Source organism: Anabas testudineus, chromosome 5 (assembly GCF_900324465.2).
Source record: "Anabas testudineus chromosome 5, fAnaTes1.2, whole genome shotgun sequence".
Lineage (NCBI taxonomy): Eukaryota > Metazoa > Chordata > Actinopteri > Anabantiformes > Anabantidae > Anabas > Anabas testudineus.
Genome location: NC_046614.1, coordinates 20,479,449 through 20,496,025, shown reverse-complemented (window position 1 = coordinate 20,496,025; position 16,577 = coordinate 20,479,449). Strand labels below are relative to the sequence as shown.

The following is a 16,577-nucleotide window of genomic DNA, read 5'->3' as shown; positions in this document are numbered from 1 at the left end:
GAGGGAGGTGGCGCACAAGCGCCAACAAACGATGTCAACGTGTGGATGCAAAACCTTTTATTCATTAAACGGTTTCTTAGAGTGTAACTACACCCGCTGCAGGTATTTTATTCAACACTAGTTCTCAGTACAAAAGGCAGATAGTGGTCAAAGTCATGATTTACAGGTACCATTAGAACCTTAAGCATTCAAATAAAACCCCAAATAAATAAAGCCCACTTAGAATCACATCGTTTCCTCCTTAAATAGTACAAAAGGCTCAAATCAAAGTCCAGTCCTATGCAAATTCATTTAATACATCTGGTTGGCCCGTTTTGATTTGATTCTCTTAAGAACAAACAGTTTTTACAGTTAATTATACTGAAACACGAGGAGAAACAGCAGTGAGTAAGACTAAATAACTATAGACAGATTCTTATTTACGGTTCACTTTCTGTCCATTTGTCTGTACATGACACATTTAGACGGCTTGGTGCTGCAGAATGAGCTCAGACCTGAACTCACCACTATATTTAACCACATACTGAGGAACATTCAAGGGTCAAACGTTAGGCACTGGGTTAGTGGTGCAGTCAGAGCATCTCGGGCTTGTGAATGACTGATGGAAGTCAGACCCAGCTGGAAGGCACAGACCATGAAGATACTGTCAGTAGGTTTCGCACACTTTCTGCAGATGAGGAGCTTTGTGGTCTCCAGTGTCCGACTGTTAGTGGTTTGCTGTTTTTTACGTTAAGGCTTGATTTTCCACAGCTGGAAATGAAACAGAAGAGGAACAACTTTAATTAGACAAAGCCAGTTCACAAAACAACACACATGAACTCGCATCGGAATAAATTACAGTACATATTAAGCGTATTTTTCCAAATGTCAAAGTGTTTCTTTAAGTGCTTCCTGCCTGTATCGAGGGCTTGATGGTGTTCAGTACTTGTAATTTAAGGCACTGTCTTCCAACCACTTGAAAGCACTTCTGAGTTCACTTTCTTCACTCACTGCTCGTCAGTCCCATTGTGAAAGTCTCAATATGCACGATGCCAGCTTGTATGCCAGATGGTTAAGAAGATATTGCTGCAGGCTAATGACAACCCCAGCACCTACAGTTTATGTGCATTTGCATTTAAAGGCCACTCCAGTGATTTATTATGGCATGTTGTTGTTGTTTTTTCTTCTAACTTTAGAAAGTAAAGTTACATACCGTCATGGACAACATTAAAAAGTTTTTTTTACAAGCTTCATAGTAAGTAAACTGAACTTGATGTGTGTGATTGATGGAGTGCAGCTTTAATCTACTGTGTTCTTCCAGGTTTATCACAGAAAGCAAGAAGCAGCAATTTTAACAATTAGCAAAGAGACTAACTCTGATGTTGAAGCCGAGCAGGTCACTGACCACAGCGGACACAGCAGACAGGATGACCACTTTGGTGATGTTATAGATCAGAGGGTTTACAGTCAGACCAAGCAGTCTGAATGGAGTATCCAGCTCCTGGTGGAGGCAAGAGGGGAAACAATCTTATTTGAATCTGACAACATGAGTCTCCATACTGTACGTTGAGCAAAAGAATGGTTCAAAGAGTTTGTGAAGGATCAGAGGACACAAAAGGAGCTCCACTGGGTTTTCATTGGAAATAAAACACTTAAAAAAAGTTTAAATGAGTTTCACACCTCATTTAAACCTTATTAGGGATGTCCTAATGTGATCTAACATAAAATGTGATTATGTTGTTGCAAATAAACAGTAGATACAGTAAAGGGCGGCAAATGAGAGATGCAACAAAGCTCCTGAGTCAAACTTAAACTGTATTGTTGAGGTTCATGACTTTTGGCCCGTGAGCCGCATGAAAAATGATTCAGCTGTCATGCAAATACTCACAAAGGAGTTTTAGTTATAGTAAAATATTGGTTCAAGAGATGTTTGGCTCAGGGGTTGATCTCTATATCCTGAAACCATTTCATATGAATAGGAAACTCTGGCTTTAAAACAGAACTACTTCATGCTTACCTTCATCAGTTTTGTAGCTAGTTTTAAAACGTTGTTCACTATACTAAGAGCTTCTTTCTTATTGGGCTTTTTCTCCATCTTGAGATACAGATTGATCTGCAACCAATAAAAGTTTACATACTGTAAATTGTACAATGAAAACATAATAACTAGGCTGCAAACACTAAGAACCAACATGCTATCCCTTTTTACCTGCTCAGTGAGCAGCACTGAGGAGTTGCTGTATTTGCAGTTGGTCTCTGAACCTAGTGTTGCCAGTCGCAGTAGAAAGAGGATGAGGGAGGAACACCACACCATCAGCTCCCAGTTCGTCATAGACTCTAGGAATGTCTTGTGGCTGTGCAGAAGCTGGGTTCAAGCAACAGCGACAGAGTTTATATTAGCAGGACACAGCCTTGTGCTGTTGAGAAATTCCTCTGGCATCACACAGAGCATTCAAGTATTTTTTTATCTGGACTTCAAAGCTCATAAGAACTCAGATAATATGATTAGATGGCTGCATATTTTCACATCATTAAATAAATAATAAATAAACTGACCTGGGCACAAATGATGAATGAAATAGAAAGTGCTAAAAGGAAGATAGTGGAGACGATGACATCAACAGAGCGCTGCGGACCTCGTCTCTGCAATGAACGAGCAAGTCAGGTTACACATGCTACAGATAAACAAACATGCAGGTTGTTATAGCAGATGAATACAAACCCTGAGAAAAGAGCGTAGTGACAACCACATCTTTATGTTCTGAACTTTCTTCAGCCTGAAATGAGGGATCTCAGATTTCTTGGCCTTGCGAGCTGAAGTGAGGTGACTGAAGAACTTGGCAAATAAGAGTCTCTGTAAGGGAAATGTGGAGATACACTTGTGAATGTCAGAAATTAGAATCCAATGAAAGAAACAGGCTACAGCTACTGTTGTGTGTAGCAACCACCCAGTGCCGCTAGGGGAGAAAGATTAACATGAGCGAGTAAAAAGACGAGTTGTGCTCAACCTGAATGAATTTAAGTACAATGATTAAAAAATAACAACTAAATTTAGCTATAATAACTTTAAAGACCAGTACTTAACCTTAAGAGATTTTTAAAGTTTAAATACAGACCAGTGTGATGAGAAGAAGCTCTACACACACAAAGCGACTACTCACCTGTTTGTACGTTCGCTCAGCCACACACATCATGAAGAAGAACAGTCCTGTGAGGCAGACTCTTTGCACCGTTGTGATAAAGAAAAAGGTGCAGGTCAGCACATTGGGAGGCCCCACTGCCATTTTCACAAGCTCCTTCAGGGACAGTGAGCTGAGGCTCGACATGTCCAGACGCTGAGCCAAACGGAAGGCGAAGGGGAGCAGAGCCAGGGTGGCAGTCATGAGCCCACCAAGGACAAGGTAACCCATCCCCTGCTCCACTAACTTCACCTGTTAATGAGAGTCAAGAGACAATGGCTTCAATATTCAAAAGCAGCACTGCACTACTAAATATAGTACTGCAATGTAAATGTGTAAACTGAATGTGTAAAAATGTAATAGGGAAATGTGTACCCGTGTGAGGATGATCCCACTAATCTCCAATACCGACATGTCTGCTTTCTTACACTCTCCCTGCTCCCATATTATGGCACTGACACGGTCCTTGGATGGGTGACAGGCCTGAAGCCACGACAGCTGACTCTAAAATGAAACACAGCAAATAACATGGTGATTTTCAATGTGTAATAATATTATTGCAGTAATCAAAATAACAGTCCTAAAGCTTTATTCTGATAAAAGGAGATATCACACACCGTAGCTTAAAGATGCCTGGGATTACTAGTAATTTTTCACATTACATATTAGATCTATTCGTGGAGCACAATTTTAACACAGTAATAAGGACTTTTGATCTTACTCCAGTGATTCCTTGCTGTAAGCTCTCATCATCACTGCTCAGATTAGAGGTTTGTGGCAGTGTCATTCCAGCGTTGTACCTCCCGTTCCCCTCACTGTCACTACTACCCGTGGAGGCAGAGTCAGGGCCTTGGAGAAGCTCTTCCCACATCGTGTCGTCCGTGTCGGAGGCTGGACGAGAGCCAACACTCTGCCTGAGACGCTTCATCACGATGGAGGCCTCACTCTCTTCCTGCTCTCAAATTAAACACAAAATATATAAGAACTTGTTTTACTTTAACTTTACTCAATCCTAACTACTTCTTCTTTTTCAAACTCCAGTTTTATTCCTTTGGCACTAAAATGTTTATCAACTGCATGCATTAAAAACATCTTAGCATCAAATAATACCTTTACCTGAGGTCTTAGTGTTGGTTTGGGGTTGGACTTTCTCTTCCTAACAGAAGGCACAGATGCAGGTGTTGGACAAGGTGCAGCAGTGCTGTAGTGGTGTCTGTCTTGATGAAGTGGTGGGCGCATTACTTCCATCGGTTGCACCCCCTCCTCTTCCTCACTGGAGAGCTCATCGGATGCCCCAAACCCTGATCTTCTTTTCTTCTGTAACATTACATACATCCAACCATTACACATTAGACTAACAGAGGAACACTTACTGTATGTTCATTTTAATGCATTTGTTGCTACACGAACACAGTTGAATGTCCGTTTTCGAAAACATGTAGTTAGAGTGAGAAAACAACACAGTCTACTAATACTACATTAATAAAAGGATCTAATATTTATTAGGAGCTTTACTTATGGTCGTGGAGTGTCACTGATAACACTGAAGCTACACTACATGAGTTATTTTTAAATCTTTACCATATAATCTGTCAATATTAAGACAAAAAGGTAAAAAACTAAAACTCTCTAGAGACAGAGTATTGAAACAGCAAATAGGAAATACTTACGAGTCAGTTTAGCATTTAAACATTAACACTGGTCAGCTGTCAAATGCTGTTTACAGTAAATTTGAGCCAACTCGTATTTACTCAATGTTTTGTTATTTAGACATATGTACAGCTAGGAATAAGAATCCTCTGACTTCCACAGGTCACTGGCAAAATGTTGTTGACTAAAGACTGTCAACAGAGATAAGTGACTGTACCCTCCTCTCCTTGTTTCTGTATAGTCGCTGGCTTTCTTCAAACTGCCAGGGCCCCTGCTGCTCCGTGTCCCTGCTGTCACTCTTTTCTTCAGACTTTTTCAGCCCTCGGCCTTTCCTCGGCCTGAAGGAGAAAATTAAAATAACATAAAATGAGAAGACAGGGTATATACACAGCAGGCACTGTATCTGTAGGCATGTGAAAGGTACATGGAGAGCAGTGTTCCTATTTACAAGCAGAATGCATATATTGCACCACCATTTCACACACAAGTCATACTGTGAGTACATAAAGTTAATTATTAAGCTCCCTATCATTTATATAAGCATTCACACGTTTTGTTCTTTCTCAGTTAATGGTCATGTGTTTGCTTTCAGTTTCTTTGTTCTGCTTTGTTCATAGTTGTTTGTTCACGAGTAGCTTCCTGATAAAAAAAGCTGCTAGAAACCAGTCAAATTCTTTGTATTTGAAAGAACACTTGGCCAAAAAAGTTCTCATCTGTGTGCATGAGGTGTAAGTTCATGCATAAGTCAAGAGGTGAGAGTTTGTTAGTACAAGAAAATGAATGTGCAATGCCTAACAATGAGAAAACCCACCTCCTTCTGCGTGTAGGGCTGCTGGCAGCTGGACTGCCCGAGGGCCACCGGCTGGATTCAGTCGACACAATCTGGCAGTGCACGGTACCCAGCAGCAGCATCAGACACATGGGCCCAAACACCTCGCTGGCACTCGCCCCAGGGATCTCTGAGTACAGCAGCACTGCTGCCACTGAGGGGAGCAAAACATTTGGCAACAGCAAACAAAATGGTCTCTTAGGGGAGACATTATAACAGAATTCATGCTTACTAATGAGGTCTCTCTATGTTGCACAGGTGTGATGGGTAACACATTTACTGTTGCAAATAATAGAGTGTAAACTGTCGCAAATGAATATACTGAATTTAGGCAGCGGGAATAGTTGACTAAATATGTGTTAAAGTGAATGTGAACAGACTAATTCTTGTATTTATGTCAGTGAATGACTACATAGAGTATTTCCATGCTTTAGCAAAGACAAACTATTACTATTCCTCAAAACATCTGATCCAATTGACATTTTAATGAATTATCAGTAAAAAATAAGAATGAGATGATCTGAAATATTTTGTGAAAATGAATATCAAGACAACACAGAGTCACAGAGTGGTCTTTTACTTGGACCACGACTACGAGTATGAACTGAAATTAGATCACAATGACCACCTCACCTTGCATGAAGTAGAGCACAAGGATACATGAGGAGATGGACTTGGAGGTGACCTGGATCCACCAGTGGAAGAAGAATGGGAAAAGCAACACTCTGACCAGACCCTTTCGAGTCAGAGCTGTCCATGGACTCTCTGGTTTAGCTTTGCTGAACGTGGATCCTGGAGGTACAAATGAGCCCAACTCAGCCTATTTAAACTACATTTTACTAATATGGCTATAAACAGCACAAGAGGTGATTTAACAGAGGTAAACACAAGATAACATCCAACTCTGGAGACAACAGAGCACTGCAGATGGTAAACAGAGTGTGCAGCTTATTTGGTTTATGCATGAGTTCATGCACAAGCAAACACATTTTTGTTGTTCTTGAATTTGTTTATGTAAATATATGTCTCTAACAGAATACAACGCACAAAAGTTAAATGACTACTCTTCACAGATGCTCACCTCTTACTAGGTCAACATCGATAAGGTCTGGCTTGATGTGACACGTCTTCTTTGGTTTGCTGTCCAAATCCTAGACCAAAGGCACCCATTACATTAATTTAGTGGTAATTCACAACAAAAAAAAGGAAAAAAACAGATGAGATTGTTCTTACATTCAGATCCGCCTTCTCCAGAGATTTCTCCCAGACTTGTTGATCATAGGCCCCAATCTGTAGAAACAACAGAACCTTTACAATCCGTCTCTGTCTCTTTTCCAAGTCTAAATCGGCTCAATTGATGTTTCCGTACTTACTAAAGGACAACATTAAAGGCTTTTTCTAAGTTAAAATATAAGAATGTATCAATAGAGCCAAAGACTCTACTTTAATACTGAAATGGAAAGTTTTTCACGATTTTGCAGACACTGAGTCAAAGCTGAGCAGACTGCCGCAATAAATACATCGTTTGTACCTGTATAACTGTGTAATTACAATTAACACGTTTAAAAATTAATATGACCCAATAAAATGATCATGTGGTACTTAAAGACAACCAACAGAGTCTCACAAATATCCAGATGAGTATGAAAAGGATGTTTTAAAATAGATCTACATGAACTACCAATTGGCTATAAAATGTGTGACTTAATATAACAATGCTATATATATTGTTGCAACTGGTATAAGATTAAAGTTCAACAGCACAAAACACTTTCTTATCTCCACTTCTTTCCAGACATGTCAACGCATATGTTAAACAATTCTTATTGACCCCTTCAGATGAACTCTGGCTAGACTCAAAAGATGAACTGAATTTTGCACCGTTGACAGTTTTATGCCTGTAAATATGCCTCTACATGTTAGCCCAATGGTAACCTGCTGACATTCTTAGTTTTTACAGCTTTGTTTGGTTTGTACAAACTCATACACAGACAGGAAGATATGAAAGAAACCTTGCAATGCTTCGACTCAAAGTCTCATTTTTAAACCCTTTACACTATCACAATAATACAAAATCAACCGGACAGGGAATGTGACATCCCTCTGGTTAGTTTAGATATCGATATGTTGCAGAATTTTAATGTCATTAAATTGTACAGTGCAGTATTTGTCAGACAAAATATAACATCAGGGTTCAGGGAAATCCTGAAAGGAGACAAACCATGAACCACACTTCACAAACCTTCAGGTGTGAGGGATGACTGGAAACCTGACCACAGGCATTTGTCTCTGTGTTTTATAAATGTAGTGAATATTATGTGATGGTCTTACCTTCTCTTGGTACCAGGCTATTCTGGCCATTGTCATCAGGTCATTTCACAGAGAGCACAGGGGCACAGAGGAGGGCTGGGCATCGATCCAGATGTGTTCACTGAACGAGACAACACTATTGAACTGGTAAGAATAGTACTGTGCACAGAAAACAAGACATTAAATTAAAGCGAACTCTAAAATGTTAACGTGTAAGTTAGTGAAGCTAATCATCTGTTAAACGAGCGTTAGCTAAACCCAAGTGAGCAAGTAAACGCTAGCTAACAGTAGCCGCCCGCTTGTAAGTAGCTTAAGTTACTTACCTGAAACAAAACGGCAAGGATAGGTTCGGCACAAATTGAAGGAAACCTTCAGCAAACATCACAACTGATGTTTAAATACTTTCTTGTCCCCAGTTTCAGGATTGTTGCAGCGTCTTACTGTCAAACTGCCGTTAAGCTAACGTTACCACGTAGCTACCGTTACGCATACTGTTCGCTTTGCTTCCACTGCCACTTCACGGCACTAAAGACCTCTCAGTGTTGATTTAAAAATCCCCCTCTTCGTGTACATACAGCTGTTTATGGATGTGTTTACTCTCGGTGTTTTGTACCTGTCTAACTCACTCCTCCTGCTACATTTGCCTCATTTTCCGCTTCTCTTTTCCGGGGTTTGTTGTGTTTGCTTTGGGATTTGTCTTCCCTGAACCTAATCTCTCAGGCGCCATGTGCGCGCTTTTAGGCGACGTCCAAAATAATTTTATTTAAACTTATAACATTACCAGAATGTTTCTATAACCAATGTGTATGTTGAATCACACACAAACACTTGACTGATAAAGTTTGACGGGTTCTAACAGATGATGGTTCTGCCTGAAAAGCGACACTGAGGATAAAATACTCAATTTCACTTCCTAACATTTGAGCCAATCAGGGCGCAGCAAGAAAATGAGCACAACATGCGAGCGTCGATAATTGTGCTGGATATGTTGTCAAATAATCGTAAAATAATAATTTGATCTTCACAGTGTTGGAAAAAGTATAAAAATAATAAAAAAAAAATCACATTTCAAATCCTAAGGTGGCGCCTTTCTGGCCAGGATTTCAGAAATACTGACCACAGAAGCCTAAATATCTCCAGCACAACCACACTTGTCATATGAAATGATTGACTAACCACTACAAAAAAGAACAAATATTATTTTTAATATAATTTTGAGTTCAAATTTATATGTGTAGTATTTTTTTCCAGTTGCAGGCATGACAACTGTTTAATGGCAAGGAAGCAAGTGATACAAAAACCTGCTTAAAATATTTCCTTGAAAAAAACAAAAATCAAATAATCAATTCACAAAACTGATGCATTCATTTACCAAGTGACTTTTAGCATTTTAGTTCTAATGAATGTGTTTTTGCTCAGAAAAATGTGACAAGAGGTACTGCAGGTACAGACGCCTGCATACTCAGACTGTAACAAAGTATGTATATATATATATATATATATATATATGGAAGAAAACCCTGTAACACCAATGCAAGACTCCATTCTCAGGAACTATTGTGCTGGGTGCTCATTACTTAGCTAAATGACAGTCATTTGTGCACAAATGGTCAAAATCATAAGGTCTGAAAAACAACTCTTGATGTCTTGCAGGTGAGTCGACAGCCTGTCAAGACAAAGACAGAGTCATTTGTCATTTGTCTCCTGAGTGTCTGCAGACAGTTGGTCTTGCTCAGCTGCACACACAATCTTTGCCTTGACCTTCTTGTTGGATGACATGATAAAAAAGGGGCTGAGAGACGCGTAGCAAGAGGAGAAGAACACTCTCATATCAGCCACCACTGGTGACACATTTTCTACTGTCAGCATGTAGATCCAGATCACGTTATCAATCCCAAAGAAGGCCACATACAGAATCACTAGGGTGACCACTGTTTTGGCAGCCTTGGTCTCTGCTCCACCACCATGAGAGCGACGGATCTGTCTCACTTGGCGGCTGTGGCGGTGGAGAAGCAGCAGGATGTAAGCACTGGAGCCCACCATCAGGGCGACAAAGGCGAAATCCCTGCCAGAGACTGCCACCCCATTAATCACATAGGAAAGGTTGTCTCTGAAGTCCACGTGACAGAAGCCCAGGTTAAGGGTAAATGCAGGGACAGTGCCATTACGTGGAGCCATAGAGAAGAAGGGGGCTGCAATGCATATGGCCATGTTGAGGAGCCACAGTCCTACAAAGACTGGGAAGACCAAGGAGGGAAGTGCAGGCTTCAGCCTTGACAAATGGGGCCCAGCTGGGGCAATAGTCACTGCCTGAAACACACTGAGCATGCAGGTGATGCAGACTGACAAAGCTCGGCTGATTCGGTAGGTGTAGATCACCACCTTACAGCCAGCATCATTCAGCAGGTCCCTCATCCCAAACACAGTCATAGTCTGGGGGACGCAGCGGGTCAACAGCAGCATCAGGTTGGCAAAGGCCAGGTGACACAGGATCATGTCCACTGGAAGGAGCTTGGGCTCAGTAAAAATGATGTTGGTGTAAGCCAGCAGAACCAAGGTGTTCCCCAGAATACCCATACCTGTTTGCAAGAGGAAGGAGACCCCTTTGATGGTCACACATAGGTCCATGACACCAAGGCCTGCAGGAGTCATCATTAGCAAAGCAAACACATAACACATATCTTATAATTAGACTGCACACACACAACAAACATCTTCCAAGTTGTTCATAACAAGTTACATAAAAACCTCATGTTTTGAGGCAGAAAAAGATACTCACCTAAAGTTTCAGGAGACAAGTTAAGCTGTTGCTCAATCGCCCGTGTAATTACAATTTATATTGGCCAGTGGCCCCTGACGTCATTGGCAAAGGAGCACAGTTTGGCAAATAAAGCATCAAACTAAATCTGAGATGGTCTCAGAGGGAAAGCACAGCATGAGAATACAATACCACTGAGGGATACTCTTTTTCACATCTGACTTAAAACAATACTTAACGTCACACGAACGTTGAAATAATCTCTGATATAAAAAGATAATTTTATATAAAAAAGGTTTGTCTATCGAGGCAAGGCAAAAGTATTTGTAGAGCACATTTCATTACAATGAAACTCAATGTGCTGTCAAAATAAAGAAGCACAAACACACACACACAACTAAAATAAAATAAAATAAACTAGATACACCTAAAACTTGGAAGAATAAAAATAACTATATATCTTAACTAAAAATAAACAATGCAATAATAAAACTCCACACATACCCACCTACACACAACATACACAAATATATGTATATATGCATTGGTATATTTTGCATTTTAAACACGCATTGCTTTTACATGTGCATACAGACACGCACACCCCTGTGTGTACACATACACCCACACATAAATATCACGTATCATGTTCGAGCTGAATGCCGGCCAATATTTATATTTCTGACTATTCAGACTGCTGCAGTGTCATATTAGAGTGGCAAATGTTGAGAATAATGTATATTAAATTATTGGGTTATATGATATTTAGTTAGTAGTTTGTGAAATTTCCCTGGGAAAATAATTCAATCTTATCTCACCCTATAAGATAAGATAACATAAGAACATCATTTATTAGTTGATCATATTTTAATTATTATATTATGAATCCAAATTTGTTATGTAGGAATGTTAGAATTACAGTAGGTGTGAGAGTATTACAATTACTATTAATAATAATAACCATGGCTGTCATATAATGCATCATTTAATTGTGAAATGAAGTGGAGTCAAAGTAAATATATATATATAATATAAGTACATCGAAACATCAGTACAGTTCTCAAGTAAATGTGACTAATTAATATTTAGTTATATTTAGGTATTTTGCATAAATGGAGCAGTGAATGGACTTTGTGTCTCATTACTTACAAACAGTCTATCTTGTATGAACAAGATAAATCATTGCAGCACAAACTGTACATATGGGACTGTGCTTATTGTTTAAAAATGTGAACTTATCTTTTAGATTTGACTGCAACATCCTCATCCCTTTTATTGTAAAGAGATTAGCAGGAAAGATGAGTGCAGATAGCAGGTTTCAAGTGAAATTTAACTTCACACAAATCATGCATAAAACTGCAGATCACCTTTATATTGAATGGAGGTGCTCCAGGCTGTACATCAGCACAGTACTGTAGATTAGATTCTGGCTTTAATGTTGGGAAATTATTCAATGTCATGAAATGTAACGGAGCTGCCTTAGGTCACATAGATTCTGAAATTCAATGTATTTTCCTGTTGTTAAATTCCACATCAGTTTCAAAAAGACTACATGTCTATCCTCTGAAATATTATAACGGTACTTCCCTGTGGTGCTAAAGAATAGAGTTAAACAACCCCCACGGAGACAACACTGTGTGGTTATTGTTGATGCAAAAGCAGCCTGATGATGCCTTGAATGAGCCATCAAGAGGCTTTTACATGCACAGCTGGTGCTTCAGTGCGTGCACCTTCCCTCCCTCATGTCCTGGGAACATGTTAAAAGACACAGAGGAGCAAGACAATTAGCCATATAAAAATTCATGTCTGTACTAATTGGGGGCATAGGGACAACCAGCTCTTATTAATTTATGATTATAACTCTCAATGCTGACATATGCTACAACTGAAGTCTGTAATATGCATCCAAGTACTATCTACTGTATTTAAACAGTGAATGGAAGATGTTTCTTAGCTTAAAAGTGCTCTTGTCTGTTCTGCAGCTATGTGTCATTGTTTCCTCAGCTGCTAAATTCATATTGTGTGCTGAAACTGTTCTGTTTGAGAAGCATGTTTCCCCCTGGGAGTGGGCTTTGGAAGAAAGCATCAGAAGATGTGTTATTTCCCTGGGTGTTTTTAACATGTTTACATGTTCAGATAGCTAATTAAAATGGCAAGTTCAAGCATGTCCTTCTCAGGGGATTTCATCATGTACCTTACCGAAGTTTTTAAAAGCAAGTTTTGATTGTTTTTTGTTTGTGGTTGATGTAAATAGTTTTTTCCCATTACACTAATTTAATTGGTAATTCTACAATAACTGATGCAATTAAAATAATACCCTTAGAGTTGACATTCACATTTAGAGTAATGTAGGTAACGTGAGATTATTAAATTATATATATTATTATTATGAAATTATTAAATCAACGTTTGTCCTGGAATACTGGAGTATTTTATCAGTGGATGCAATAATATTCTTTTATGATTATTGTAATGTTGAATTTTTGACACAAGACCGCATTGGGAAGGAAATCTCTCAGTGATCTTAGTAAAAAACACATATTTAATTTGATAAACACATTTAATAAACACAATCTCTTTATAGGTGTATGACATGCAACAAAGGCCTGCTGGCCTGGACTCATACAGTGGACATGATGGTTTCTTCATGTCCAGTAGAGCTGTAGACATGTGTAATTAATAAAGTGGCCACTGTAAAATATGAGTTACTGATTTTGTGTGTGTCATAATAACTGTTGACATTTATAATACGTCTTACTTGAAACTTCCTGGCGTACTGTTGAAAACGCGAGATCAGATTCAACTCTTGTATACAAACAGAATAAAACAGTCCATGTTTCTTTTAAGTTAGTTTTTTTTTAACAACAACTGAAGTTAGTTCAGAGAAATTTCACTTTTTTAACCTTTTGCTCCTGTAAGTCTGCTCGAGAGGGCAACATCTTTAGCTGGTGAGGAGGGAACATTCAGTACACTCCTCACTGTGCCAGTTAAATCTGTCCCACAGCAAAACTGTGGTTTAAGAAGCTTTTGGCTTATAGCAGCCTCTCACTGATATAGATGGGGCTCTGAATGCTTGTTTGCATTTAAGGGGAAGATGCAAAACAGTGACCTTTCACGACTGTTTCACAACACTGAGACAACGTATTATCATTTAGTTGTTTTTACTTTTTAATGTGCAAAATAAGGGGAAAGTAAATTGAGATCAGTGTCAGTAGCAAATGCTCATATCAATGCAGTATGTAGTAATCAAAATATTAATTTGATTGATATTTATAGTAATGTCTTTTCATTTGAATCAAGGACATGCCTCATCATGTTCTTATGAGAAATAAGTTTAACATTCATTATTAAATTCCCTGCTGCGGGACATGTTGCAGTTAAATTATGCAGCCCATTCACACTGATTTGCCCTTATAACATCCTCACAATTTGGCTTTAATTCGTTTTTCAGATGTTTTATTGCTTTGGATGAATCACATAGTCATAAATTGGATGCTATAGATCGCGGACTACAAATAAAACTGTCGGTGATCCATCATGCAGACTGAGTGGAACGTCCTCTGGCTTTTACTTTGTTTCATCTTTCTCCACTGGAGGATGCTGTGGTGTTGGTTAGTCTCTTGGTGACTAACCAACAAGAGAAAGATCTCCTTTAGAAGTAGTAGGTTTTAAAATTGACTGCAGAAAAGAAAAACACAAAAGCACAATGGAAGGTCTAATAAGGACATCTAAATATAGGAGCTGTAATTAAAACAGTATTCAATAATCAGTGAAACTGTGACAGTGAGAAATGATTTTAATCTTTTTGCGTATAAACATGAGGCTAGTAGATATTATCCTTTCATTAACACCATTTTCTCTGTCTTTGTTAGATGTTTGTAGCATCCAAACACTGCTTTCCCTGTGTTATTGTGTCTGTCTAAAACCCATTGAGGGGACAGAGGCAGTCATCTGAATTGATCTCAAGTAATTGGGGGCTGAGGGAAGAGAAGTCAATGGACCATGCAAAACAGACCCAACAACCTGTTTGCAAGTATAAGACCACAAACAACTCCACTACTTCAGGAGAGAGGGACGAGATTCGCTTCAAACCTTCAGGTCTGACTGTTCTCAGGTAGGAGTGTGACCTTGTACAACGATTTTTCTGAGTGATTTAATTTAAACGCTTCACAGAAAAGCATTACAAAGAACATCTTTACGATGCAGGTGATTTGATTGATTTCTTACAGTTTACACTCCTTCTGTCAGCTGCAGGTATGCCATCAGAGGAGTTAGCTCGTGGGTTTCTCTACCTGTCCCTCACTGTTGTTGGAGTCCCGAGTAACATTGCTGTCATCCTGGCACTCCTCCTCCTGCTTTACCAGGAGAACCGGCTCCTCCCAGCTGATGCCATTGTCCTGCACCTGGCTTGCACCAACCTGCTGGTTGTGGGTGTTCGCTGTCTGCTGGTGGCCCTGGCCTTATTTCGTCTGGCAAACATATTTGGGGACATAAGCTGCAAAGCTGTTATTTTCATCTACAGAACTTTCCGTGGCTTTTCAATCTGGCTCACCTTCATCCTGAGTGCCTACCAGTGCCTGAGCATTGCGCCTCCTGGGTCATGCTGGGCCTCTGTCCGTGCCTTGGTGGCACACTATTTGGGCTTGGTGTTCCTCTTTCTTTGGGTGCTTAACACATGCATGAGCTCAGCATCTATAACGTTCTCTTTTGGCAGCCAGAATAACTCTAGCCTGACAAACGATGGCTTCAATTTAGAATTCTGTTATGTGCTCTACCCCTCAAAACTGTCCAAAGACATCAATGGGGCAGTTCAATTGACAAGAGATGTGGTGCCCATGGCCCTCATGACCCTAGCAAGTGTAATCATCCTAGTCTTTCTTCACAAGAACAGCCAGAGAGTGAAGGGACTCCGTAGTAGTGGTGGTAGCAGTGGAGGTGTTGGAGGGGCTGAGCAACGAGCTGCCAAATCGGTGGTAGCGCTTGTGACTTTGTATGTGATCCTTTACGGGGTAGATAATGGGCTTTGGGTGTACACGCTCACTGTGAGGAAGACAATGAGTTCCCCGCTAGTAACTGATCTGCGTGTATTCTTCTCCTCACTCTATGCAGCAGTAAGCCCTTTGGTCATCATTGCATCTAACAGGAAGGTGAACAGCAGGCTGAGGTGTGTAGTGCAGAAGAAGTCTGCTCAGGAGAAAGTCACGAGTCTATCTACTATGTGAGGCCCGCTGCGATGGCTGGTTACTCACAGCGCTGCGGAGAAGCCGAGCTGTAGAGTCTGAGTCATGCATGGGCCACTCTGTCTTTGTAAGGATGTGTCAAGGCTAGACTATTCTTTCATCTGTGGCAATTTCACTTGTTGTGAATTCATAATAATGTTGCTTTTTTTCTTGTATGAATAAAAATATGAGACTTTTCAGTCATACTGTAAAATAGTTTGGGGGATTTTGGCACCTGTGTCTTTTGGATGAGATGCTGTTCCTGGAGAAGGGGAAGCTTATTGTCTTACTGTCTAAAATTAATGAGAGAAAGTGCTATAACAACCCTGTTATCTCCACTTATCTGGTCCCGTGTTGCTTTGTTTGTTTATCGGTTATGTTCCCTGTGTCTTAATTGGTTGGAAGAATTATAGGTGGGTGACACAGGGCTCAGTGTAGCTGTCAACTATCCATTTAGTCATAATTAAGACTCTAAATAGAGACAGGTAATCATCCCATAGAGAACAGGGTAAAATCTGATGGGAAAACTTTAATCTTTAGAAAGGAAAAAAAAAAAAGATGTTTATTACTCAATGCTGAATTAATCAATTCAGTGTTGACAATGTATGGCTGACTTCTACTAGTGCAGTTATAAGATGAAGAGACTTTATGGG

The 16,577-nt window shown here is 39.7% G+C and overlaps 3 protein-coding genes across 5 annotated transcripts; 1 reads left to right on the top strand and 2 right to left on the bottom strand.

Annotated features, from left to right (window-relative positions):
* Positions 1-270: 270 nt before the first annotated feature.
* On the bottom strand, positions 271-8,643 carry phtf1 (putative homeodomain transcription factor 1). Of its 3 annotated transcripts, none has more exons than XM_026347758.1 (17): positions 8,561-8,643; positions 7,969-8,068; positions 6,871-6,927; positions 6,719-6,788; positions 6,271-6,429; positions 5,620-5,791; positions 5,026-5,146; positions 4,275-4,475; positions 3,880-4,110; positions 3,534-3,662; positions 3,141-3,410; positions 2,702-2,833; positions 2,536-2,622; positions 2,189-2,344; positions 1,997-2,092; positions 1,355-1,480; positions 271-750 (listed from the first exon to the last, which is right to left on the bottom strand). In XM_026347758.1, the coding sequence occupies exons 2-17, from the start codon at positions 8,002-8,004 to the stop codon at positions 730-732; spliced, it is 2,064 nt and encodes a 687-aa protein (XP_026203543.1). In that variant the 5' UTR covers positions 8,005-8,068; positions 8,561-8,643; the 3' UTR covers positions 271-729. The 3 variants fall into 3 exon arrangements, with proteins under 3 accessions (XP_026203543.1, XP_026203542.1, XP_026203541.1); XM_026347757.1 differs by having other exon boundaries at positions 7,969-8,083; positions 8,271-8,632; XM_026347756.1 differs by having other exon boundaries at positions 8,271-8,632.
* Positions 8,644-9,606: 963 nt separating this feature from the next.
* LOC113153885 (olfactory receptor class A-like protein 1) lies at positions 9,607-10,575 on the bottom strand. The gene has a single exon (XM_026347765.1). It carries the CDS (start codon positions 10,573-10,575, stop codon positions 9,634-9,636), a length of 942 nt encoding a protein of 313 aa, XP_026203550.1. The 3' UTR covers positions 9,607-9,633.
* A 4,108-nt stretch (positions 10,576-14,683) lies between these two features.
* On the top strand, positions 14,684-15,927 carry LOC113154734 (olfactory receptor class A-like protein 1). The gene is made up of 2 exons (XM_026349087.1): positions 14,684-14,819; positions 14,954-15,927. The coding sequence occupies exon 2, from the start codon at positions 14,962-14,964 to the stop codon at positions 15,925-15,927; it is 966 nt and encodes a 321-aa protein (XP_026204872.1). The 5' UTR covers positions 14,684-14,819; positions 14,954-14,961.
* Positions 15,928-16,577: the final 650 nt, after the last annotated feature.